Source organism: Heloderma suspectum, chromosome 9, assembly GCF_057233095.1.
Source record: "Heloderma suspectum isolate Gila_16-S chromosome 9, 16-S_ref, whole genome shotgun sequence".
NCBI lineage: Eukaryota > Metazoa > Chordata > Lepidosauria > Squamata > Helodermatidae > Heloderma > Heloderma suspectum.
In genome coordinates this window covers 5887629-5912322 of record NC_139466.1, presented here as the reverse complement: position 1 = coordinate 5912322, position 24694 = coordinate 5887629, and the positions used below count along the sequence as shown (strand labels likewise).

The 24694-nt window shown below is 42.4% G+C and overlaps 1 protein-coding gene across 9 annotated transcripts in view; it reads left to right on the top strand.

Annotated features, from left to right (window-relative positions):
* Nucleotides 1-24694, top strand: part of MAP7D3 (MAP7 domain containing 3) — a 55829-nt gene that overhangs the window by 19370 nt on the left and 11765 nt on the right. For 3 of the 9 annotated variants that reach the window (XM_084813636.1, XM_084813631.1, XM_084813630.1), the window contains exons 6-13: nt 1200-1220; nt 6682-6783; nt 9076-9174; nt 10196-10294; nt 11431-11556; nt 13023-13168; nt 13725-13855; nt 15226-15473. In XM_084813636.1, coding sequence (XP_084669762.1) covers nt 1200-1220; nt 6682-6783; nt 9076-9174; nt 10196-10294; nt 11431-11556; nt 13023-13168; nt 13725-13855; nt 15226-15473 — 972 coding nt within the window. The remainder of the gene's footprint in view (nt 1-1199; nt 1221-6681; nt 6784-9075; nt 9175-10195; nt 10295-11430; nt 11557-13022; nt 13169-13724; nt 13856-15225; nt 15474-24694) is intronic. The other 6 variants (XM_084813634.1, XM_084813632.1, XM_084813635.1 and 3 more) reach the window with 5 other exon arrangements.

Genomic DNA, 24694 nt, shown 5'->3' with positions numbered 1-24694 from the left:
GGCAGCTTCCCGTGTTCAGAAAACCAGACACACATTGGTAATCTAGTGTGGCTTGGTTTAAAAATAAAGATAAATAGTTCAGTGTGTATTTCTTTATGTTTGTACAAAGGGTAGTATCCAGCAGCGACTGGCTGCGCACAGCCCAGCCTGCTGATTCTGCTGCGCAAGCACTCCCCATCACTGGCGCAACAGCGATTTAGTGCTTCTGGGGGCAACCCAAAACTAACGGAAATGCTTGTTTCTGGAAGGGGGGAGGTTGGCGGAGGTCTCAGAAGGGAGCTCCGCCAACCTGCCCCTAACAGAAACGAGCGCCTCGGCTCATTTCAGGGCTTGCCTTTGGAAGCGTTAAATTGGCGTTGCACAAGTGGTGGTGGCTGCTTGCGCAATGGGACTGGCAGGGCTGGCCGCATGCAGAATGGAAGCGGCAGTGGGCCCTGTGTGTGGACAAGACAGGACTGTATACTGCCCATAATTTATACCCTGCACCTTGAACATAAAATTATGTTCCCAGGGTGGGTAACAAATAGTAAGAAACAAATGTACCATTTTAAATAAAAATTATAAAGGAAGGAGAAGAGGAAGAGGAACTAACCCCAGAAACAGGAAAACCAATAGTCCTTTCAAACAGACAGTAAACTTCTCGTGTTTAAAAAATACTAATTAGCAGTTCTTAAATCCTTGGGAAAATAGAAATGTGTTTGCCTGGTGCCTAAATGATAATGATTTAAGTGGCATGGCCAGGTTGCATACCTTCAAATCTTCTGCTTCAAGTAGGATGTCACAGTGCTTTGGCAGGTTCTGCTTGTTGCATGGGTGTAATTATTAGACTAGGAGTAGGTGAACAGTTTCAAGGATGCTTTCTCATGGCTGATACCAAATGAATCTTTTGCATTCACAGTTTGGATGAATATTTAAGGCGAAATAAACTGCCAATCTGCATTTTGATCAATTTGTGGCTGAAACAGTTTATTCATATGGATAGGGGCTTTAATATTGACAAGCATTTTGATTGGAATAAATAGTGTAACATGCATAGGGAATCCTTCTTTAAAAAAATAAAAACAGTTGACTACCACCTGGTTGTAATAAAACTGAACATTAATCCTGCATTACCCCTTCTTTCTTAATGTATTTCTCCTGAATTCTGTCATACTGATTTTATCATTGTGATTTTAGTTTCTATAAACTTTCTTCCACAGAGCCAGCAAGTACAGCTGAAGGTGGGTCCGCTAGCATTTATATGCCTGCTTACTCTTATTTTAACTAACCCACCTGCACCGGCATTCTCATTTTTACTAGGTGGATTTAAGCAATCTCACGCTTGTACAGAACTGCATTGCTTAGATGTCTGCTATAAACTGTACAGAGAGCGATGTTCCTCCCAACCAGCCAATTGCTTGCACAATATTGGCTGGCTATTTTCTTTTTAAGGCCTTAAGAATTAATGCGACCTGATTGCTAATTATTGTAGAAATATAATAGAAAGTTAGAGAAGGCTGCTTGAAACATGAACTGATGTTTGGTTTAGTATGGCCTAGATGTCGCTGTACCATAAATACTCCTTATCTACCTATACCTAACCACAACCCACCTAAGCAGCTAGTCCTCTGTTTCTGTGAACTAAAGCAGAGATGCTTGAATTGCATGTAGTACTTGAAAAGGGGTCTAAGGGTCCATAGAGGTATTATATGTGAACAATGCTACTTCTTATGGAAGGATGTTCACTGGAAGTGTGCTTGGAATACCTATATCTTATCTTTAAATTAGATAAAATTCTAACGTTATTTGTGTGTGTGCGCCCGCGCACACCCCTTACGTTTTGGTGTCTTTAGAGCTTCCTTAAATCTTTCAACAATATTGGCTAATGTCCCTGAGACAACTAGGAAAGGTAGTCCATAAAGAGTCATGGAGGGACTATAGTCTATATCTCAGCACTCGAGCACATGCTTTGCGTGCAGAAGGTCCCAGTTTAATCCCAGGCATCCCCAGTTAAACGGATCATGTAGCAGGAGTTAGGAGAGACCCTTTTCTGATGGAGACCCTGGGGAGCCACTACCAGTCAGAGCAGACAATACTGGGCTAGATAGATGGGCAAATAGTCTGACTTGGTATACCACAGCTTCATATGTTCCTAGAAGTCCAATGTTGCAGGGAGCAGGTTGGAGGCTACAAAGCAATCTGGAGCACTTCTCATTTTCATTGCTATAATACAGGGGTCCCTAGCACAGCACCCACAGGCACCATGGCACCCAGTGGCACCTTCAGTGATGCCCACACAGCTCTTCACACCCTACCCCCTTCAAAAAAAAAACTTTTTAAAAAATTGATAAACATGAGGCGTCAGGTTCTCCTTCCTGTTTCTCAGCCTGTCACTAATCAGCTGTTCAGCAGACAGGAAGAGAAAGCAAGGCAAAGGGCTAGAGGGGAGAGAAAGAGTGAGGCTAGAGCCTAGGAGAGGGGAGAAACAGCAAGATAAGAGGGTGAATGGGAGAGAAAGAGCAAGGCCTAGGGGCTAGGAAGGGAGAAAATGAAGAGGGCAAGGGATGGGGAATGAATAGAAATAGTGGGGGAAAGGGTTGTGGGAGAGAAATAGCAAGGCTAGGAGCAGAGAGAGGGAAAGCAAAGGGGGGAAGGTCTGTGTGGACGGAAGAAGATTGGGCAGGCCAGGAAGCAACGCTCTCTTGTTTCCTCCTCCCTCCCAGCCTCTAGCCTTGCTGTTTCTCTCCCCCCCACAGATGTCTTTTGACTAGCCAGGTCCCCACAGTGCCCATTATGTGACTAGCCACATCCACTGTGGGAGCCATTTTGTGCTGATGCCCACAGCAGTTTTTCAGATTCCCAAATGTGCTCATGGGCCCAAAAAGGTTGGAGAACCCTGCTCTAAGACACAGTGTCTCTGCAATTTCTATGCCAAGTGTTTGCATTGTGCAGGTGTGAGCCATATCTTTGCGCTGCTGCTGTGCCTACAACAGCCCTCAGGACTGTTGTTCCAGTGGAAAGGAGATGTGTGTGTCCAAGCTTTGGCCACGTGTGGCTCTTGGGCCTAATGCTGCCTAGCTTTCAGAAGCATCATAGAGCCAGAGATAAAGATTTTGCTGCTCTTAGTCTTCCGTTGTTTTAAGCAACTGTTATGTGTATCCCCCTTGTATGCGTAGAATTCTCCTTGGCTGAGATGGTGTTTGTTAATGTTGTTCTTGGGTTTATCAGTAGTTTGCAGGATCTTAAGAACCAGTCTAGCTTGAGCAATGCCCTTGCTTATCAGTTGATTTCCTGATAACTCTAGTGCTTTCCATTGTCAGATTAGCACTGAGTGCTTTGTTTGGCGCATCACACATATCCTAGAGAGAAAATTACTCTCCAGTCATATTGCTTGTTGCATAAAATGGAACAACCAGCAGGGGATACAATTTTGCTTTAGAAGAAAAACCTAGGGCAATCTATGGCAGATTCTATAAAAATGTCCATTTAGGCACAATTGCAATTATCCCAGTTCTAGCAGTCACTTGCTAGAACACTAGCCTTCTCCCTGTACTCCAATGACAGATTTTTCTTATTTATTTTTCTCATGCTTGAATGATGGGCTCGTCAGTGTCTGTTTGCTTGTCAAATATACTGCAGAGCTGACTAGTGTTGATTACAGACCTTCAACATGACTCAGATGTTACATACGGTTCTTTGAAGAAGTAATTTGTTCTGATTCTCCCCTCTTCTTCCTTCCTATCAGCTTTGAAGGTTAGCAGTCTTGTGGATTGTTTTCTGTAGATTTACCAGGGCTGCAGTCATTCATATTGACAGAAGTAACTGGTCTTTGTTGAGGAGACTCTGCATTGCCCTGCCTAATACAGACCAATTCCAGAGGATGTTCCTTCAGTGTTCTCTATTCCAACACTCATTTTGGAATGAACTGTGGAGATTTAAAATGAGATGCATGCAAACTCATCAGTACCAGAAGCATTTCCCATTTTAAAATCAGAGAGGATCCACACAAATGCATCTTCAGATTTGGCTATCAAAGTGGAAGATATAAAAGCGGTTTCTTTAAAGGTGGGGTGGAGCATGATTTGCTGCTGCTGCTCATCTTCAGCTTGCTCTCCTTTTACGACAATGATGAAACTACCTGGAGAGTACTGCAGCAGTCCTCATGACCAATACATCCAGTTGGTCATATAAACATGCATTGTGACGGGTCTTTGCTCTAGCTATATCCAGAGGGTGATTTGGATACAGCAGATTTGGGCAAAAGATCCATTAGGAAGCCCTCTGGGCCGCCTTGTCTGTGTGGCTTTATTTCTTTTATTACCAGCTTTGTCAGCACTTTTTTGCAGTGCAGCAATGTGTATTGTCACCAGATTTACTTTTCTGTTGCATCGTGTTGCCTGCAGCATGCCTATTTCCTTGTAACTAAAATATGCTTTTATAGATATAGGTATACTGTTCAAACTCTATCGATGCTCAAGTGGTAGTATATTTTGAGAGCTTGCCAACTTATCCTCCAGGATAAGGATCTTCCAGAAAGTGGCGGGGGCACCCTTCAAAATCTAAAACTACTCTATTCTAGGTTTACTTCCATCTGTCTGAATTTTCACCCAAAAGATGATGGTGTCGGGGTGAAAAGGTAGACACAGTTACTTATGCTTCCTTATCCTACAGCTGCTGGGAAAAAATACTTGTTTCCCTTTAGCTAACTGTTGAAAGCTATTTATTATTTATATTTATTTGATAAATCTGTGAATTGCCCCTTTGCCTACTGGACAATATATAAATGAAATAAAACAAAGATAAAGATAAAACTCATACAACATAGAAAATGAAGACAGACATGGGCAGGAAACATTCATGATGGTTAACATTGGAGAGTGACATTAAACACCATCATTAACAGTTCAGTAGAACTGAAAAGTCTTCACTGCCCATCTAAAGTATAACAACAAGAGTGCCAGTGTGACTTCCCTAGGGAGAGAGTCACATAGTCAGGGTCCTACTACAGAAAAGACTTCATCTCAAGTATCCACTAACCTAGGCCTCTGACTATTATCACGAATTATAGGCAGGTTCATATGGAAGAAGGCAATCTGCCTGGTATCCATATCCCAAGCTGTTTAGGGTGGTATAAGTAAGAACCAGAACCTTGACTTGTGTTTGGAAACAAACCGAAAGCCAATGAAGCTGGTCCAGGACTGGTGTTATATGGTTTACGAAACACAGGCCTGACAACATTCCAGCCACCACGTTTTCGTACTAGCTGTAGTTTCCAAGCATTTTTCAAGGGCAGCCCTACATAGAGCACATTACAATAAGCTAGACCTGGAAGACCTAAGATCTGTTTTCACTTCTGCTGTATACTTTGCACACATCATAGACAGAGAGGGTTCAGATGATCAGTGCGGGAAACAACACAGTGTCAGTTGTTTCCCCTGCAGGTGCCAGTTGCGTGACTGTGATTACCTGCCCCACAGGTTGCCGCGTTATCCGAACGCAGCACGGGCATAGTGCATTTCACCCACCCTACAACCCATGGCTTGCAGTAGGGGTTGTAGAGTAAGTGGAAACTCACTATACCCACACTGCGCACCAAGTTTGGACAACATGGCAACCTGTGGTGTGGGTAATTAGGGTAATCCCGGCTGTGTGACCAGAACTCCTGGGGGTGGGGGAAACAGTCGATGCTGCGTTGTTTGCCCTGCTGGTCATCCGAACCCAGGCATTGACTGGATTTAGACAACACAATAACCCACCCTCAAGGGTTGAGTATGGGTTGTCCTTGAACCATGGGTGGTTGTTGAAACGTGGATTATCTTGTTGGCTGATCCCAGCCACGATAATAAACCATGGTTTGTTAACTACGAACATCCCATGAAGAGAACCCATGGTTTCTTGTTGAGTTGTGAACTGTGGGTTGTTCGTGGTTAACAAACCATGGTTTGTTGTCATGGCTGGGTTCAGACAACATGATAAGCCACGTTTCAACAGCAACCCACAAATCAAGGGCAACCCACACTCATCCCTTGAATGTGGGTTATTGTGTTGTCTGAACCCAGTCATTGCCTAACGCCAACTTCAGTTTATCGTTTTATAAAAAGAGAGTACTTGCATCTCAAATGTTTTGTAATATGCTAAACTTCCTTCATGATTGAGATCCTTGAGTGGCAAGTTTGATATCTGAGCAAAAGAATCAGGTTTGATTTAATGTAGAAGGGGTGGGTGCACTCAACAAATTCAGCCTTGAGTGTCACATCAGAAAAATATCTTAAGCTGCAAGTTATAGCATTTTCATAAACCTCTTAGGGTGCAATCCTATGCATGCTTAGAGAAACAAAAGTCCTAGGACACTTTTCTGTCTAAACATGCATAGGATTGTGTTCTTAGATGCTTTCTACTGCGTAACATGTTATTTATCATGCCTGATACTTTCAGTATTTTTCCCCTCACACATCAAATGTTTAATAAAAAAATCTGTCAAAAATAACTTTCTGGATATAATATTCAAGCTTCCAAGGAGAACTCTAAGGGAGTATTTGTTTATTATTAAGGCAATGTAGACCCCACCCTCTCCTGCAATCACAGCACTCAGAGTGCCATAAAACAAGTTAAAAACAATTACAAAAATGTAATAACAATTACGGTAGGGAATGCTTAGTCAAAAGTGGAGCCAAATGCTAAAATAATAATTTATTTCTTTAGCTAGCAAGCGCTCTACTTCTGCAGCAAACCTCAAGCAAGCTGAAACTGTCATCAATAAGCGCCTTTCGTCTTCAGCAGCCCTTCTTAATTCTCCCAGCAAGGGTAAGTGCATGCTTGCAGAGAAGTTGTTGTAAGAGTGTACTATCCCTCCTTTTTAATTTCTCCATGATGTTTGGTCTTAAATGCGTTTTACCCATTTTGTTAATCTAGTGGGCTGTACACGTCTCCAACCCAGTGGTTGCTGGATGTGATGTCTTTTAGAACAGAAGAGACACGGTAAACATTTCACAGCCCCTCCATTTGGTTCTGCAATTCAGAAAGCAAAATCATCGATACGTGATTTTACTATAAATACTTTCATACTAACCCTTCAGGATTTGCATGCTTTTAATCACACATGCTTCACTTTGATCCAAAACTAAATAGTCAATTTTCTGAAATGGTGGTGATCTTTTCTGAGTGCTTGTTGCCTATTTGGGGTGAAGTGCAGGTGTTGTCATGCCTTGAAAACAAGGTATGAATTCTGTCTTCTCTCCCCCACTCCTGCTATACAAAGTTAAAGTGGAGTGGCATCGGGACCAATTATATATTTATAATTATGAGAGCTATATACTATGATGTATGTATAAGGTTTGTCTTCCAAAGAGACAGATTCCCTCAACCATTTACAGCAAAATCTGCAGCTGAGATTAGGAACAGACAGATTAAGATTTAAGACAGTATTAAATTTGAGGGATTTTGAATCTCTGTTGTCCTGACTCCTGCCTAGGTTTCACAGATATCAGATGAGGTTGTGTCTGGGCTCTACCATATCAGATTACAGGTTGCAGCTCATGTGATTTAAAACTTCTGTGCTCATGTGAGCCCTCACCTGTAATTTGAAGAGTTCTATCCCAGACACAGGTTTACCACCTCATCTGTTTTTTGTGAGAATAAGGCCACTGTCCCCTTAAATAAGATCAAATAAATCCTTTTAGATGGCAAATCATACTTTCACATTTACCTGGATAACTTCATTAAGTAATCAGAGGAATGGACTTTTTCATTTAAAGAACACTTAATTTTTTTCAGGCAAGAAAGGTATAATGTTTTTACAGGGTCTTTGTCCAGTACAGAGAACAGGAAACCTGTGGTTTTCCACAGCGCCCCTTGGTTTCTCATGTTCCTGCCTCCCCTCCTCTTTCACTGCTATGAGGGGGAGATTAAAAGTTTTCATTTCCAATTCTGACAAACCATAGTTGCCTGTAACATCCAAACTGAACTTGGAACTGTAGTTTATTTTACTTCTGGTAAATGAACATGAAGCAGGATCAGACTATAGTTTCAGATCATTGTTTGTTCTGAAACTATAAGTTAAACAAACTAAAGTTATCTAAGTTTGGATTTAACAGGGAAATGTGATTTGTTTAAAATTGGAAGAAAAAACTTCTGATCACCTTGTGGGTGTGAAAGAGGAGGGAACATGCGAGTCTGAAGCTTGTTGCAACTCATTCACGTAGTGGGGACCATGGTTTCCCATTACATCTGGCATGGGGAGTTCTTTCTTCACTTGTAGTAATGGCCTTGAGTCTGACAGCATTCAGTATGATCTCAAAAAATCAACTTTTATTCAATGATGTAGGAATATAGGAAGCTACATTTATACTGAGTCAGACTGTTGGTCCATCTAACTCAGTACTTTCTTTATTGACTGGGATTAGCTCTCCAAGATTTTAGACAGGAGTCTTTCCCAGTCCTACCTTGAGAAGTCCGGGAGTGACCCTGGGATCCTTTACATCGGGGGTGCAAAACATGTGCCTCGCGAGCTGCGTGTGACCCCCCAAGCCATTTCTGGTGGCCCGCCTGTATCTGCCACCACCGAAAAAAATTGCAGCGGCACTGCCTGGGGTTCTCCTTTCTTATGTCCCTTCTCTACTGAGAGGTGGGAGATAAGGAAGGGATTTCCTTGCTAGTAGTAGCAAGAGAAACTCCAGGCTTGCATGTGTGTGTGCGCGCGCGCATGTGCGGCCCTCAGGGTTTGTGCACCCATGCTTTACAAGGAAAGCATGTGCTCTTCCACTGAGCTATGGCCATTCCCATGGGTCTACATTTGTAAAATCAAGGAGTTACGAAGGTACCAGCATATAGTGCTGATATCCAGTAGAAAGCGTACTTTGCAAGTGCCATCAATTGAGGAGAGTGATTTGCATAGTTAAGCAATTCCAGTCTAGAAATAATTGCTCTCTGAATTAATCAAGGACATGCTTCCTGTTTCCATCTACATGGGGCTTTGTATGAACTATAATTCAAATTGAGCAGAGTGATTATTTTATTCAAGTAAATTGTAAGAACCAGCTTGATTGATGTATATGTTAATATATGCAAAGCTATTGAGGCATGCATTTTTCCTTGCAGGCTCAACTAAAAGAAGTGCTTCATTAAACAGACTGAGTAACAAAGTTCCTCTGAATTCTGAGCAGCCAGTGGCCAAAGGTTTACAGGTGGAGCAGAAAGGTGCAGCAAAACAAAATTTTTCAGAAAATTGAAGAACTGGGAGTATTGCTAATGAGAACTGTTTTTTTTTAATAAACCCAGGTTTTATCGATAATAATTTAAAGCTGTAAAGGGTTATTGTATAGGATGCAATCCACCGATATTTTTTGCCCACACAAGCTGTGTTGAGATGAATAGGAACTGTGCAGGAATGTTTCATTTTAGTGTGATGGCTTGCTCAGCTGGATTGTGCCTATGGCCCCAACATTTGCATATTTGTCAATTGTGTACTAGCTTTACAGGGTGGATTTAAACTTAACTTTTAAAACATCTTTTTTAACTAATTCTGATTTTTATTTCAACTGGATTTTACCAGTCCTTGTACTTTGAAGTTCTGGGAGCATCAAATAAGTGATTTTGCTTAGTGTCCTTTACAGGTGTGTAGCCAAACAAATTATTAACTTCGTAATTGCTCCCCTAACAAATACACATTCTCTAATGCAAAAGTCCTGTGGGCTGCATGACCACAAGTTTGGGATTATGCTTCTGGAATAGTATAATGCTGTTTAGTTGCAGATAGATGTTTTAATTGATATAGCACCCAAAACTGGTATTCATCCTCGTTCAGGAAATATGAGTTACCAAGTTGGAAACAAGTTAAATTATTGATTTAAATTGGCCTATTTTCTTGGTGATTAAATGCAGCCCCACCACCCGACATGCAAATTGTGTGTTCCTTTTAAATTTCCATCAGGGAAATAAAACAAATATTTTGTAAGAAAGGAATGTTTACTTGATTAAATGTTCCCAATTAAAGATGCTTCTGGTAACTCCCTGAAATTGTATGACTTGGGGCGCAATCCTATGCATGTTTAGACAGAAAAAAGTCCTGCAACTCCCTGCATTCCCCAGCTAGCATGGCTGACTGGGTAATGCTGGGAGTTGTAGGTCTTTTTTCTGTCTAAACATGCATAGGATTGCACCCTTCGTGTCTGAGATACATAAGCACATTTTGAAAATAATCATTGTGTTTGGTATCTAGGAGAAACAGAAAAGAAGAGGAGCTCATCCTTGAATAGAATGAGCAGTAAACCGCAGTCTTCTCCCGAATTAGAAAGTGTGCAAAAAGAAGAAAAAGCAGGTGGATAACCGTTTACACAACTCTCTCCCTCCAGTTCTTGTTCAAAGTAATATTCAGAGAGATAAATTTGGACTAGGACTGTTGTTGTTTTTACACATTTAAGGAAATTGCAAGGATTTACTAGTTGAACTATTTAACTTTGGCCTGGCAGTTCAGTTGCTTACCAATAACTGGATCTTCGGGGGACATTCTGCTGATTTATCACATGCCGGTGTTTTATTATACACTTAGAAAGTTATAGTAGATCATGCTAATTAGGTTCATCTGCCCTAAACATCTCTATTCCTGCTGATGGACTAAGTTCTATTCACCAGTGATAGTTACCTTCACTGCTGTCTCTATTATAGGGCAGTGTGGCCTCATTTCTAATACCATGGCTTTATTTAGATGAAGCTGGTGGATAAACTTCTCTCTGTTTCTTACAATTCTCCCTTTCTAATAAAACTTCACTCCTCTTAACAGCCTTTGGCATGACAAGATATTCGTTGTGGTGTCTTCACATTAACCTAGCAGTTAAATTTGTTTGATAACTTCCATATTGGCAAGGAAGACTTGACTTTTGACTAAGCACTCCTTGAAATTGCAAGGTTTCTCTGTCTTGAGCTACATGACTTACCACGCTTACATGACATTTACCTTTCTAGGAGAGAACTGCCACAAAACTATCTTGGATCTCTATTCCAGCTGTCATCTCAGCCTTGTGTATGTTTTCTGTCTGCATGTCACTTGCTGTCCCAAAAAATCATTAATAAAGGGCAAGCAATGCAATTTGATGGGATTGCATTATTTTTACCTTGCTATGATGATTGGCTCTTCTCTTTATACCAGACTTCTTGGTGCAAGGACAGAATTATTTTCAGATGATGTATACAGCAGCCTAAACTTTACAAACTTGCAGAAGGGTGGGATTCAACTGTGGATTTGTCTGGTATAAACAGGTATTCATACTGTGAACTCATACAGTACAAACAGTGTGAGCTTGTACTATGGTCTTTCCCCTCTCTCCATGATGATGATCTTTTCTTCTGAATTATGGTATGAATAATAGTAGTCCACCTCTTCTTTCTTCTGTTACGTTGCTTGTTTCATTATTGGACTTTATGTTGAATCCCCTTTGGTTTGTTCCTGTCATTCAGCTCGTCGTTCCCAGTTCAGCCCTCTGGAGAGTAACGTGATCAGTCGCCTGCTCGCCCCCACCCAGGCCTCCCTAGCTAGGAGTAAAAGTGCCGCCACATTATCGGCTGATGGCAAAGATCCCTCAGGTAACAGGCGTGCAGTAGAAGTCCAGATATGGCAGCAGTTCCCTCTTCAGGGCAGAACTGAAGCGAGGACCACTCAGTATGTGCAGAATAGTGGGCCTTAACACTAAACTAGGTAAACAAAATCTGCTCCAATTTGCCCCAGTGTATGTTTTGGACACAATGTGGGAAAAGTACAACTTATCATGTAATAGCCTGGTTCTAAGATTTCTTGTATCACCAGATTCTTGGGCTAGATAGCACTAATCACTAACATCACACCACAGGACACTGCAGGACTGTTATATTGCAGGCAGACATGCCAATGCAAATATTAAGGATTAGGTTTTTGTGTTCTTTCTGGAACACTCACCCAGGGAGATCCCTTGTTGAACCATCCTGGAATGGATTTCTTGATCTGTGCCGATCAGATACACATGACTTGTCATGTCTGCACGGCATTAGAGAATTTTGATGCTATAAACTCTTAGCTAGAGCATCTTCCTTTTATATTTTTTGCCTGTTGCATTACATTCCAATTCCTGCTGCTTCATATTTTTTTAACAAAACCCCACTGGTCATCCATCCGTCAGTCCTTTTGACAGCAACAGAATTTCTTCGCAGTTGTTTTTGCTTCCCTTTGTTTAATTATGATGCGTGTTCACATTTAGGAACATAAGAAGCTGCCTTATACCGAGTCAGACCCTTGGTCCATCTAGCTGAGTATTGTCAACACTGACTGGCAGCGGCTCTCCAAGGTTTTGGGCAGGATTCTTTTCTCACCCTACCTGGAGAAGCCGGGAATCAAAGCTGGGACCTTCTGCATGCACAGCATGTGCTCTGTCACGCTGAGCTATGGCCCCTCCCGCAGGCACACAGTGGCCTCGTACTCATCTGAATCCTCCCCATGAGTAAAATCGAAGCAGTCATCATCTATTTTTTTCTGAAGCACTTTCAAAACAAAGCATAGTTCATTAAAGACAGGCCCTGTCTGTAGGCTTACAATACATGGACCTCTTCATGCATTGTCGGTTAACTTTCTCTCCAAAGATATGAATGAAACCTATTTCACCTAAAGTGCGGATTCTTCCATTCACTCATAGTGAATTATATTTGTGGAATCCTCTGTAAATGTTGCCTTCTCATTTACAAGTATCCTAGAATAAAAAGCATTTAAAAACCTAACTGGAAGCCTGTATATTGACAATTGAGGTCAGGTTTTGAAGGGGGGGAAAGCATTTCATTTTTAGCTTTATCAGCCAGCTCCTTTCATGCTCTCTTCATTCTTGTGGTGGTACTTTTGTGGTGGTGTTTTGTCTCCATGATCCCTTGCACTGTAAACTTCCTGTGGTGATCTTTGGTTTGGTTCCTAACAAACACTGTCTCTTCTTTCCTTCTCTCTTTGTCTGTTCTCCCCACCCACTTTTCCCCCTTTTTCCACACCGTGTCCTTGGTGATCGGCTTGTCTTGTCAAATTCCTAACTTTATAGAATCTCCCCTCTGTCCTCGTTCAGCTTCCAGCAGCTCCATCCATTCTCCAGTCTACATTGCCAAAGTGCCCGTGCGCAGTCGCAGCACTGACAGATTGAAGACGTCGGCCTCTTCGTCCGAAATTGTTCCTCTCGAATCTGCACAGGTTGGTTGACTCAGTTGTGTTCTGGGTGGGTGACTCGTCTTTAAAAAACAGCCAACCAAATAATCTTGAGTATAACAGAACAGCCAGCCCACTTGATACTGATAGATCACCGATGGTTTTGATAGGATTGCAACAGTTAGCCCCCTTCCTTCATGAAGCAGTGATATTAGGAATGATGTTGCAAATGTTATTAAAGCTATAGGCACATTTCTGAATTTTGTTTTATATTCTTGTAGCTGCATACTTTCTTGAACTGCAAGCATGCTATCATTTGTATCCACATAAATGTTTAAGAAGAATTTAACTTTACAAATCCTGCTATCCAGGATCTGTCCAGTGTGTTGGGATGTGGAGATTTTGGCTAGAACTTCCTCTGGATTCGCTGTGTTTCAGCATTTGATAAAGCAGCATCACTAATCCTGTATTCAGTAGCAGAATCTAGTTTTCAAAGAATATTGCAGTGCAGCTCTGCTGTTTTGACTGTCTCTCTCCTTTTGCTGGTGTCTTGCATGCCTTTTAGAAAGTGGCAATTTAACCAGGATGTCTCTTTCCCCAGAAATTGGAGGGAGCAAAGCAGTCCCCATGTTCTGCAGGGAGGCGTGCTCCATCGCCATCATTGCCTGGTTCCAGACGATCACCTTCTCCCGCCCATGCGGGTAAACGTCCTCCATCTCCAGCTGCAATAAGGTTTCTATCCAGCTAAAATCTTTGCTCTTCCTAAATCCTACTAAAAATATGATCAACATTGTTTTCCTTGTTTCTAGCCAGTGGTCCAGACACTGGGATGATCTCCCCTCTCTCCACAAAGAGACAGGTGCTTAAGGGGAAAAAAAGACTTGGCCAGGGAACTGGACCAAGAGGTACTTCCCACTCCTTCCTACAGCCAGTCTTTTTCCTTCCTCTGTTGTGTATGTTGGCTTTCCTTCTGGGCACCTATTGTTGAATGGTACTTAAGGCTATTAAAATATTGTCAAGGTTCCACTTATAACCTGGACCACCTGAGCAACCCCTTAAGGCTGTCTTGCCTCCTTAAGAGTCCCACCTTCCTTCTTTTAAACTTCCCCTTCCCAGTAACATGGGGTTTGGGCTGTAGACGTGGGGTGTCCAACACTCTAGACACAGGGTTTAACTATAACAGTTTACTAGTAGATTTAAAGCATACAAATTACAACTAAAGGTATTTACACAATAGAGCTCAGTGATACAAAAGCCATTAAAATAAACTGAAAGTTGCAAAACGAAAGTTCCTTTACCCTAGCTGTCCTTAGACTTTTCTAGGCTGCTTCTTCCTGCTCACTCTTCAGACTCTGCTCTCACTTCAGGCTCTGCTGTTCCTCTGCGGCAGCCTGGTCTTTCTGACTTATTGGCTCTCTCCCTCTCTTTGTATACCCTCCTCCCTGAAAACTGAAAGTACTGCTTCAGACCTGAAGAAATGAAACAAGTGCAGAAATGATACTGACACATAACCAGAGAAATGAAACTACTGCTCTCAGGAATAGAAAACTTGAGGCCTCCCACCTTGACCTTTTCTCCCTTTGCCTCTATAGGCCTCGAACCTTCACAAGGATATTTCGGTAATTTGAGGAAACCCATATGAGCAGCAGGGAGGGTAGTAGCAGGATAGGATAGGAGGCTTTGTGCCTTACAGGCTTAGAGGAGTTATGAGGAGATAAGACATACTTAAGTGGGAACACTGACTATACTGTATGGAGGGGTTTAACATTGAAATGTTGTATTTTAATGGGAGGGGTATGGTAGAACAAAGGAAGGGGGTGTGAGTTGGTATATTGGAATGGAAGCCTTCTTGTCAGGGAAATATGCTCAGTGCTGTCATACAATAACTTTCCCTGAACTTCTAGCATGGGGGAAAATAAGAAATCTAAATAACAGCTAGTTCTGGGCTAAGGTATTCTGGTAGGTGAGCTCTGCTGTATCTGAATATAGTATACAGAATATCTCTGCTGTGGGCAGGTTAAAAAGATGGAACTAGCAAGAAATGATCCATTGCATGCTTCAGTCTTGTAGCACAGTCCTGATAGACACTCCTTTCTCCACAGACAAAAGCCTCACCCAACTTCACCAAATGTCTTAAGGCAGCGGCCACCATCTCCTATTACAGTTTCTAAACCAGCACCAATACAGCGCCCATCGCTCACCCCGAACGTCCTTAATGTTACCAAAAAGAAAACAGAAATGGAGTGCAAACCAAAGGAGAAGGCAGCTGATGCAGCAGGGCAAGAGCCCGTGGCTGCCTCACATGCCATCGAGAGAGAAACGGTTCCACCTGCTTCAAAGACCAAAGAAGGTAAGAGAGTTTGCGTTATCCATTTGCCTGTTGCTCCACCTTTCCATCTCTCTCTCTCGCTCGCTCTCTGCCTCTCGTGTTGAGCTCAAAGCTTTTCCTAAATGGAGAGAGTGCAAGAAGAATAACAGCTGATGCATAAAACGGTTGATGCTTCATAGATATACATTGACTTCATCTTGACTTGCCTCTGCAGCTGTGTGCGTGAGCAGTGGACTGTCTTATGGCTTCTGGTAACTTACTCTCAGCCTTTGCTATCATTAAATTATTTTTGAACACTAATTTCCATTGGTGATTAAAAATATGAATTAGAAAAAATCCTTGCCTCTTAATCCTACAAAGCTTTAAGAATTAAACTTGGTGTTGGTTCAACTAGCTAATTTACAAAGCATATAGTACATTTTGTACCAGACAAAGGTATCAGAACGCCGGCAATAAAATATTGGTATACAAAAATACAGTTTATCCAGAAAGAAAGTGAGTTTATTGTGGTGAAAAAGATTGGTATACAAAAATTAAGCTGTGTGTTAGAGTCATACATGAGCTATAATGTTTTCACGTTTGGGTTGTTGGCTAGGGGGTAAGGAAACTTGCGCCTTTGACTTGACTTGGGCAAATCAGTGTCGTGAGTTGCCCATCCATAAAGGAACAGAATAATAACTTGGGGGGGGGGGATTGGTGTGTAGGTGAAGATGATGATTCTAAAGCAACTAATTCCTACAATTAAAAATAATACCAATATTTCCAACTACTAATGTATAACAATTAGTCAATTTCAAGTTTTTGAGTTGCTAACTTCAAAAACTGATTTTCTAACTCTTTTGTAAAATTGGAATCTGAGATTAGATTCTCAGATAAATGAACTGGCAAATATGTATTGGTTAGATCTTGGTTTCCCACTATGCCTGATACCTGTAGAACTATGCCAGCAGACACTTCTGTGAAAATAAAATTTGTGATTTTACTAATATGGGGAGGGGGAGGGAATGATTTCTCAGGTATCATAAGCTCAGGAAGAGAGTGGCATGAGTTCCACTGAAATGTTGGTTTCATTGTGTATACAGTTGCTTAGGGAAAGAATAGTCACCTTTTTTGCTACCATGGGAAAATTACAGTGTTGCGGAACAAATGCATCAATCATCTCCCCTCCTTGCCCCTGTGCACAAATGAGCACATCCTCTACCCCTCTGAGCAGGATGGACACCCTCTATCATCTCCCAAAAAGAGACATTTCGGAGGAGATGTCCTGGGCACTTCTCTCTCTGGAGAAGGACTTAGGGGAGACCTTAGCAGAAAAAGAACTTTGACCCAGGCACCTGGTAGAAGAATCTTTCAACAAACAGCCACAGGTGAGTGGGTTGCTTGGTTAGTACATTAGATGTAAAATGCATGTGAGGAAGCATGGCAGTGTGGAGGGGTCCCCTCTCTGTTAATGCTTTAAGGTGGTTGCTGTGTGACTAATCCCTGTGGGGTACATCTATGTGTTCCTATTACCCACCCATTAGTACTTCTAGATCTTGCGTAGAGCAGGGGTGGGCAGAAGGTAGATTGGGATCTACTGGTAGATGTCAGGATGATTTGCAGTAGATGGGAGTCAGAAATCCTTGCCAAATTGTCTAGTGAGAGCAACAACAAAAAAGTATCTCACCTCCCCCCCCACATCTGTCCTAAGATTAGTTTGCCGAAAAAATAACACTTGGGGAAAACCAGGTGTGGGGGTTTGTGTGAAAAGATTTGTGAGCTTGGTTCTGGTACTGATCACAAATTCCTTGGCTGAGCACCCTGTTCATTAATCTTCAGTCTGTGTCCACCCACCCCATTATTTTGCACCTGGTTCTGGTTGGTGGATCTTGAGGTCCTAGTAAAAAACCAAATTAGATCCCTCAAGCCTGAAGTCTGCCCACCCCTGGCATAGAGCATGCCAAATGTTAAAATGTCAGCTAGCTCAGTTTGACAATGTGTCACATTCTGCACATACATGCCCATGGCTTCAGTCACGCATGTTTTCCTTTACAGAGTCACCGGTCTCCTTCACATTCCTACCTGATTTGCCATTCTCCATCTTCGGCCCCTCGTCTTCTGCTGCCTCACCTTTCTGCTCTCAAGATTTTCAGCCAGCCTCCTCTGTCGCAAGAAAGATACTTTTCGGATACGATCCGATGTCTCGCCTTGGTGCTTCCTCTCGTTCTGGCTCTTCTGTCCCTCTCCACACTGATCTTGTGGGCCATGCTTCCTCCCCAAGCACGCTTCCACCTCACCCTGCTAATCTGCAGAACATTGGGAATAGCCGGTCTGTGAAGGGAGCCAGAAGCAGCTATCTGCCTAACTTTGCTGTGGAGGCTTCAAGGCAGGGCGATGGACAAGGTGTCACCCCTCTCCAGTGCTTTAGTTTCCCGTTCCCTCAGAGGACTGGCTCAGGCCATGTGCTGGCTTCTCGTTCCTCTGTCGGTGGGAGGCTGTCAAATAACCGGCCTGTGACTATGATGACAGATCCCTTTGTCCTAGACAAGTTGCTGCATACCTTCCAGACCATGAGGTGCAGCGTTGACAACATCAGTCAGGAGCTCAGAGTGCTGAATACCCACCTAGCCAGTCTCTCACACCACTTTAGCACCCTGCCCCATCCTGGCTATCACTCTCCACCTGAACGAGATGGCCCAGGTTATCACCACTGGAGAGACAGACAGCGCTGTAGTAATTCAGGTCCATAGCACTAGCCTTTCCAGTTTAGGCTAGATGCATGCCATGTGGGCATGGATCCATACCAGGCTTTTCTTTGGAGGCATCACTACTTGGTTTATTGATGAGGCACTCAACTTGCCATGCTGCTGCAGGTCCACATCTGTGAGCAGGCAGAGAAGAGATTGTTGCATCTTACACAAGCATAACCTTAGCACTGCAGCAGCCACATGATGTGGGGAAATGCTTGGTTTATCATATTAATATGTGGACTTGTCTTAATTTACTTGAATCCTTGCATTACCAGACTATTTCAAGAAAAGTATAAATTGTCTTCCTCCAAGTGTATGTTACCTTTTTCAATTAAATAAAAGTCTCAAGTCTTTGGCAATTTAAAAAAATCAACTATAGAGAGCTGTCATTTTTTAGAAGGAGCAGCCATACATCAGTAAGTGTCATAAGTATTAAAATATTTGTAGTGGTTTCCCTTTATTTCAAACAAAATTATGAGAATTTAGAACTGTAGCCCTGGTTGAGGGCAATCCAACTTACATAATTGTTTTATGCCTTCTATAGGATAATTATGTGTGTCTTTTTAACTATCCATGTTAGCTCTGCATTATTCAGACTCAAGGACAAGAAGTCCAGAACCTCCACAGGCACAACTCAAAGTTGCTTTACTGTCTCAAATGCATAAAGAGGGGGAGGGGGGGAGTTTAATGAAGAGAAATGTAATTTATTATTGGACATGAGAGATAACTCTGATGGGGGGAATATTTAAGTAGTAAAACAAGAGCATCCTACATAGACATAGGTAAGGTCATTCTGAACTCACAGAGTGTTCCCAAGAGATAAGTTACATTTAGACCCCTCTGGACAGAGAAATAATATTTATTCTGCTAGTCTACTGAAGGTTCTGGCTGCTTCCCTCTCAGATCTTTTCCTGAGGTGACACTTTGCCTCTTCAACTAGGAGGCTCCATGTAGCACAGAGAAATTGAGGAGTATTCTTCCCTCCCAAGAAGTTCAGACCTGAAAAGTTGTATTCCTAAAATTTGATATGCAAAGGTATGCAGGCGTATCTAATTGTGTTCATTAATGCTTATGAGCAGACACCTTGACACATCAGCTTCACGCACTTGCGTTTATGTGTCGGTGAATATTTCCTTTCTGAAGTGATTGGTTCAGGTTATCTCATTCTACTTTGTTGTGCATGTTAGTGTAATACTTGAGGGGGTTTTACACAACTGATTTCCTTCCTAACTGAGGTAGATGAGCTCAGAAAGGCCTTGGCTGACTTTTGAAACAAGACACACTGTTTAGCTTCGCTTGTTCTTTCATTTTCACTCTAATGCAAGCAGGAGCACTCACTCATGATCATACGAGTCTGCCTTATACCGAGCTAGACCACTGGTCCATTTAGCCTAGCATGGTTGGGCTGATGGTGGCTCTCCAAAGTCTCAGCATAAAGAGGTCTTTCCCACACCTGTTATCTTGACATCCTTTTACTGTAAGGGTTTGGATCTAGGTCTTTCTGCATACAAAATATGTGCTCTTCCCTGGGGCTATGGGTGCTCCTATCAGCACAAGTACGAATTGGTACTTGGCCTTGGATTAATCTAAAGTGAGTGTAGCCTTTTCCTGCAATTAAGGTTTTGGTTCATCAAAACATGTCTGAGTCACTAATGCTGCATTGTGAATTGCTAGGGGGCCTCCTATCATTCACCCCTTTCTGCTACATCTATTTGTAACAAGCAGTGCTTGGGATTATTTTGCAGGTTTTTGCCTGATCTTTGATTTTAGACTCTCCCACTGTCCTCCTTCAAGGCACAGAAGAAACATTGGCTGGGTAGAATATTCAATGCATCCCAACTCTCTGTTTGTTAGAGATACAATGCAGAATACGTACAAGATTAGCTCTCAGTACACAGACACCCTGAGAATTCCTGCAAATAGAACAGATGCATAAACCAAAGATGTCACTTGAATACACTACCTTAAAAACTACTATGACTGCTATTGTTGTTGTTGAATCATTCAGTCGCGTCCGACTCTTCGTGACCCCATGGACAATAGCACGCCAGGCCTTCCTGTCCTGCGCTCTCTCCCAGAATGTGCTCAAGTCCATATTCATTGCATTGGTGATGCTATCTAGCCATCTCATCCTCTGCCGTCCCCTTCTCCTTTTGCCTTCAATCTTTCCCAGCATCAGGGTCTTTTCCAGTGCCTTTTCTCTTCGCATTTGGTGGCCAAAATATTTGAGCTTCAGCTTCATTATCTGTCCCTCCAATGAACACTCAGGGTTGATTTCCTTTAGGATTGACTGATTTGACCTCCTTGCAGTCCAGGGGACTCGTAAGAGTCTTCTCTAGCACCACAGTTCGAAAGCATCAATTCTTCGGCGCTCAGCCTTCCTTATAGTCCAGCTCTCACAGCCATACGTTGCTACTGGGAAAACCATAGCTTTGATTATACAGACCTTTGTCGGCAAGGTGATGTCTCTGCTTCTTACTCTGCGGTCTAGGTTTGCCATAGCTTTCCTCCCAAGGAGCAAGCGTCTTTTAGTTTCATGGCTACAGTCACTGTCTGCGGTGATCTTGGAGCCCAAGAAAAGAAAAGCTGTCACTGCTTCCATTTCTTCCCCTTCTATATGCCAGGAAGTGATGGGGCCAGATGCCATGATCTTCGTTTTTTTAATGTTGAGTTTCAAACCAGCTTTTGCACTCTCCTCTTTCACCCTCAACAAGAGGCTCTTTAGATCCTCTTCACTTTCTGCCATTAAGGTGGTATCGTCTGCGTATCTGAGGTTGTTGATCATTCTCCTGGCAATCTCAATTCCGACCTGTGATTCATCCAACCCAGCGTTTCTCATGATGTACTCTGCATATAAATTAAATAAGCAGGGCAACAATATACAGCCTTGTCGTACTCCTTTCCCAATTTTGAACCAATTGGTTGTTCCATGTCCGGTTCTTACTGTTGCTTCTTGACCCTCGTACAGGTTTCTCAGGAGACAGGTAAGGTGGTCTGGTACTCCCATCTCTTTAAGAATTTGCCACAGTTTGTTGTGATCCACACAATCAAAGGCTTTAGCGTAGTCAATGAAACAGAAATAGACGTTTTTCTGGAATTCTCTTGCTTTCTCCATGATCCAGCGAATGTTAGCGATTTGATCTCTAGTTCCTCTGCCTCTTCGAAACCCAGCTTGTACTTCCGGTAGTTCTTGGTTCACGTACTGCTGAAGCCTAGCTTGTAGGATTTTGAGCATCACCTTGCTGGCATGTGAAATGAGCGCAATTGTACGGTAATTTGAACACTTTTTGGCGTTGCCCTTCTTTGGAATTGGAATGTAAACTGACCTTTTCCAGTCTTGTTGCCACTGTTGAGTGTTCCAAATGTGTTGGCATATTGAGTGCAGCACTTTAACAGCATCATCTTTTAGGATCTTCAATAGCTCAGCTGGAATACTGTCATCTCCGCTGGCTTTGTTGTTAGTAATGCTTCCTAAGGCCCACTTGACTTCACTCTCGAGGATGTCTGGCTCCAGTTCAGTGACGGCACTATCATGGCTATCAGGGACATTAAGATCTTTCCTGAATAGGTCTTCTGTGTATTCTTTCCACCTCTTCTTAATCTCATTTGCTTCTGTTAGGTCCCTGCCTTTTTTGTCCTTTATCATGCCCGTCTTTGCACAAAACGTTCCCTTGAGATCTCCGATTTTCTTGAAAAGATCTCTAGTCTTTCCCATTCTATTGTTTTCTTCAGTTTCTTTGCATTGTTCATTTAAGAAGGCCTTCTTGTCTCTCCTTGCTATTCTCTGGAACTCTGCATTCAGTTGGGTATATTTTCCCCTTTCTCCCTTGCTTTTCGCTTCCTTTCTTTCCTCAGCTACTTGTAAAGCCTCCTCAGACATCCAATTTGCTTTCTTGCATTTCTTTTTCTTTGGGATGGATTTAGTTGCTGCCTCCTGAACAGTGTTACGGACCTCCATCCATAGTTCCTCAGGCACTCTGTCTATAAGGTCTAATCCCTGAAATCTATTCCTCACCTCCACTGTATATTCATAAGGGATATGATTGAGGTCATACCTGAATGGTTTAGTGGTTTTCCCTATGTTCTTCAATTTAAGCCGAAATTTTGCAACAAGAAGCTCATGATCTGAGCCACCGTCAGCTCCAGGTCTTGTTTTTACTGACTGTATAGAGCTTCTCCATCTTTGGCTGCAAAGGACATAATCAATCTGATTTCCATATTGACCATGTGGTGATGTCCATGTGTAGAGTCGCCTCTTGTGCTGTTGGAAAAGGGTGTTTGCTATGATCAGCGTGTTCTCTTGGCAAAACTCTATTAGCCTTTGTCCTGCTTCATTTTGTACACCAAGGCCATGCTTGCCTGTTATCCCAGTGATTTCTTGACTTCCTACTTTAGCATTCCAATCCCCTATGATGAAAAGGACATCTTTTTTTGGTGTTAGTTCTAGAAGGTGTTGTAGGTCTTCATAGAACCGATCAACCTCAGCTTCTTCGGCATCAGTGGTTGGAGCATAGAGTTGAATTACTGTGATGTTGAATGGTTTGCCTTGGATTCGTACTGAGATCATTCTGTCGTTTTTGAGATTGTACCCCAGTACTGCTTTTCTCACCCTTTTGTTGACTATGAGTGCTACTCCATTTCTTCTAAGGGATTCTTGCCCACAGTAGTAGATATAATGGTCACCTGAATTAAATTTGCCCATGCTTGTCCATTTTAGTTCGCTGATTCCCAAGATGTCGATGTTCAATCTTGCCATCTCATGTTTGACCACCTCCAGTTTACCTTGCTTCATTGATCTTACATTCCTGGTTCCTGAACAATATTGCTCTTTATTGCATCGGACTTTCTTTTCACCACCAGACACATCCACAGCTGAGTGTCCTTTCAGCTTTGGCCCAGCCGCTTCACTCTTTTCTGGCGCTACTTGGAAATTCCCTCTGGTCTTCCCCAGTAGTATATTGGACACCTTCCGACCTGAGGGGCTCATCTTCCGGCGTCATCTCTTTTAGCCTTGTGATACGTTCCATGGGGTTTTCTTGGCAAGAATACTGGAGTGGGTGCCATTTCCTTCTTCAGTGGACCACATTTTGTCAGAACTCTCCGCCATGACCTGACCGTCTTGGGTGGCCCTGCACAGCATAGCTTATGGCTTCACTGAGTTACGCCACAACAAGGCAGTGATCCATGAAGGGGATGACTGCTATTAAAGTAAAGCAAAATTGTGTTGCCAGGATGATGCCAAGTACTGCTCCAAGCAAAGCTGAACTCTGTGACTTTAATTTAAGAAACAGCAGTTGAAAGTATTCCCACTTCTTTTTTTCTGCTGCCATGACCATGTACTCGAGAGAGAACTTATTTTTAATTAATGTTTATAGATGGGCTTTCAGGAGGAGGCTGTTCATAATCTGACTTAAAACAATTTAAGTAACAGTAGTTTGTCATTCTGAATTCCATATATACATAAACAGAGCAAACAAAACAGGCAGCCCTATATTCAATGTTGAATCTTTCTAAAATCCAGTACATGTTACAATGATATTAAATTAGTTGCCTGAGTGAAATATCAACTCCTTGGCCACAGATTTTGCATACTGAGTTAGTGTGCATGTGAGTGCAAAGTGTTCTGAATTCTTGGCACGTCCCTGGGGCTTACACGCGAAGCCTTACAGGTACAGTAAGCAGCACAGCTTTGAGAGGTGCGTGTGCATAGAAAACAGACTTTATCATGCTACTGCTGGTGGCTGGGTCAAGGTTTCGTATCTAGACCGTGTGCATCCCCTTCTGAAAATTGACTCCGTTATACCTGTTCTTGCGCATCTACATTTCTGAATTCCGTACCTCCCTTTTTCTGTGTTCAGGTTAAGAAGAACAGCATTTTGTTGAAATCAGGTGTTTTGGTTTAAAAAAAAAACAAAAAACATTCTGTTTAGGGTCTATAATACCATGGGGCCACTTGTTTTGAATGAAGGACCAGACTATGAGCTGGAGGGCATATGTACTGCTCGGAAGTAATGTATGTTCTTACAAAAAGAAATTTTAATTGCAGTATTGATATGCCACATCTGCAATATTTTAAGGTGGAGTACGGATTGAAAACTTCTGCATTTGTTGCTCCAGAATACCTGGCTTACATAGTAAAAAAATTATTGAATGCCTGGGATTGGAATCCTAAACTCATCTTTACTGGAATTAAATCCAATGCAAAATGGTGGGACCTATTTCTGGGTAAACATGCTTCGTATCAGGCTGTAAACATGTACATTTTAGTGGTGAATCACTGAAGCCTTTCTCCTAGGGTGTAATGTTCTAGTCCAGGACTGGGCAGCATGTTGTCACCTCAGATTATATCCTGATTTGGAGGGTTGCAGCTAATTGGTATTCCGTTGCATGCAACACACTTGATTTGTGTCTCTTTTTCACAAATATAGCAGTGGCTAGAGTATCCTTGATGGCTGCAGCATTCATTCTACAGTTTCTTGACCTAAAATCCATTCCCTCAGAGGGGAGCAGCTT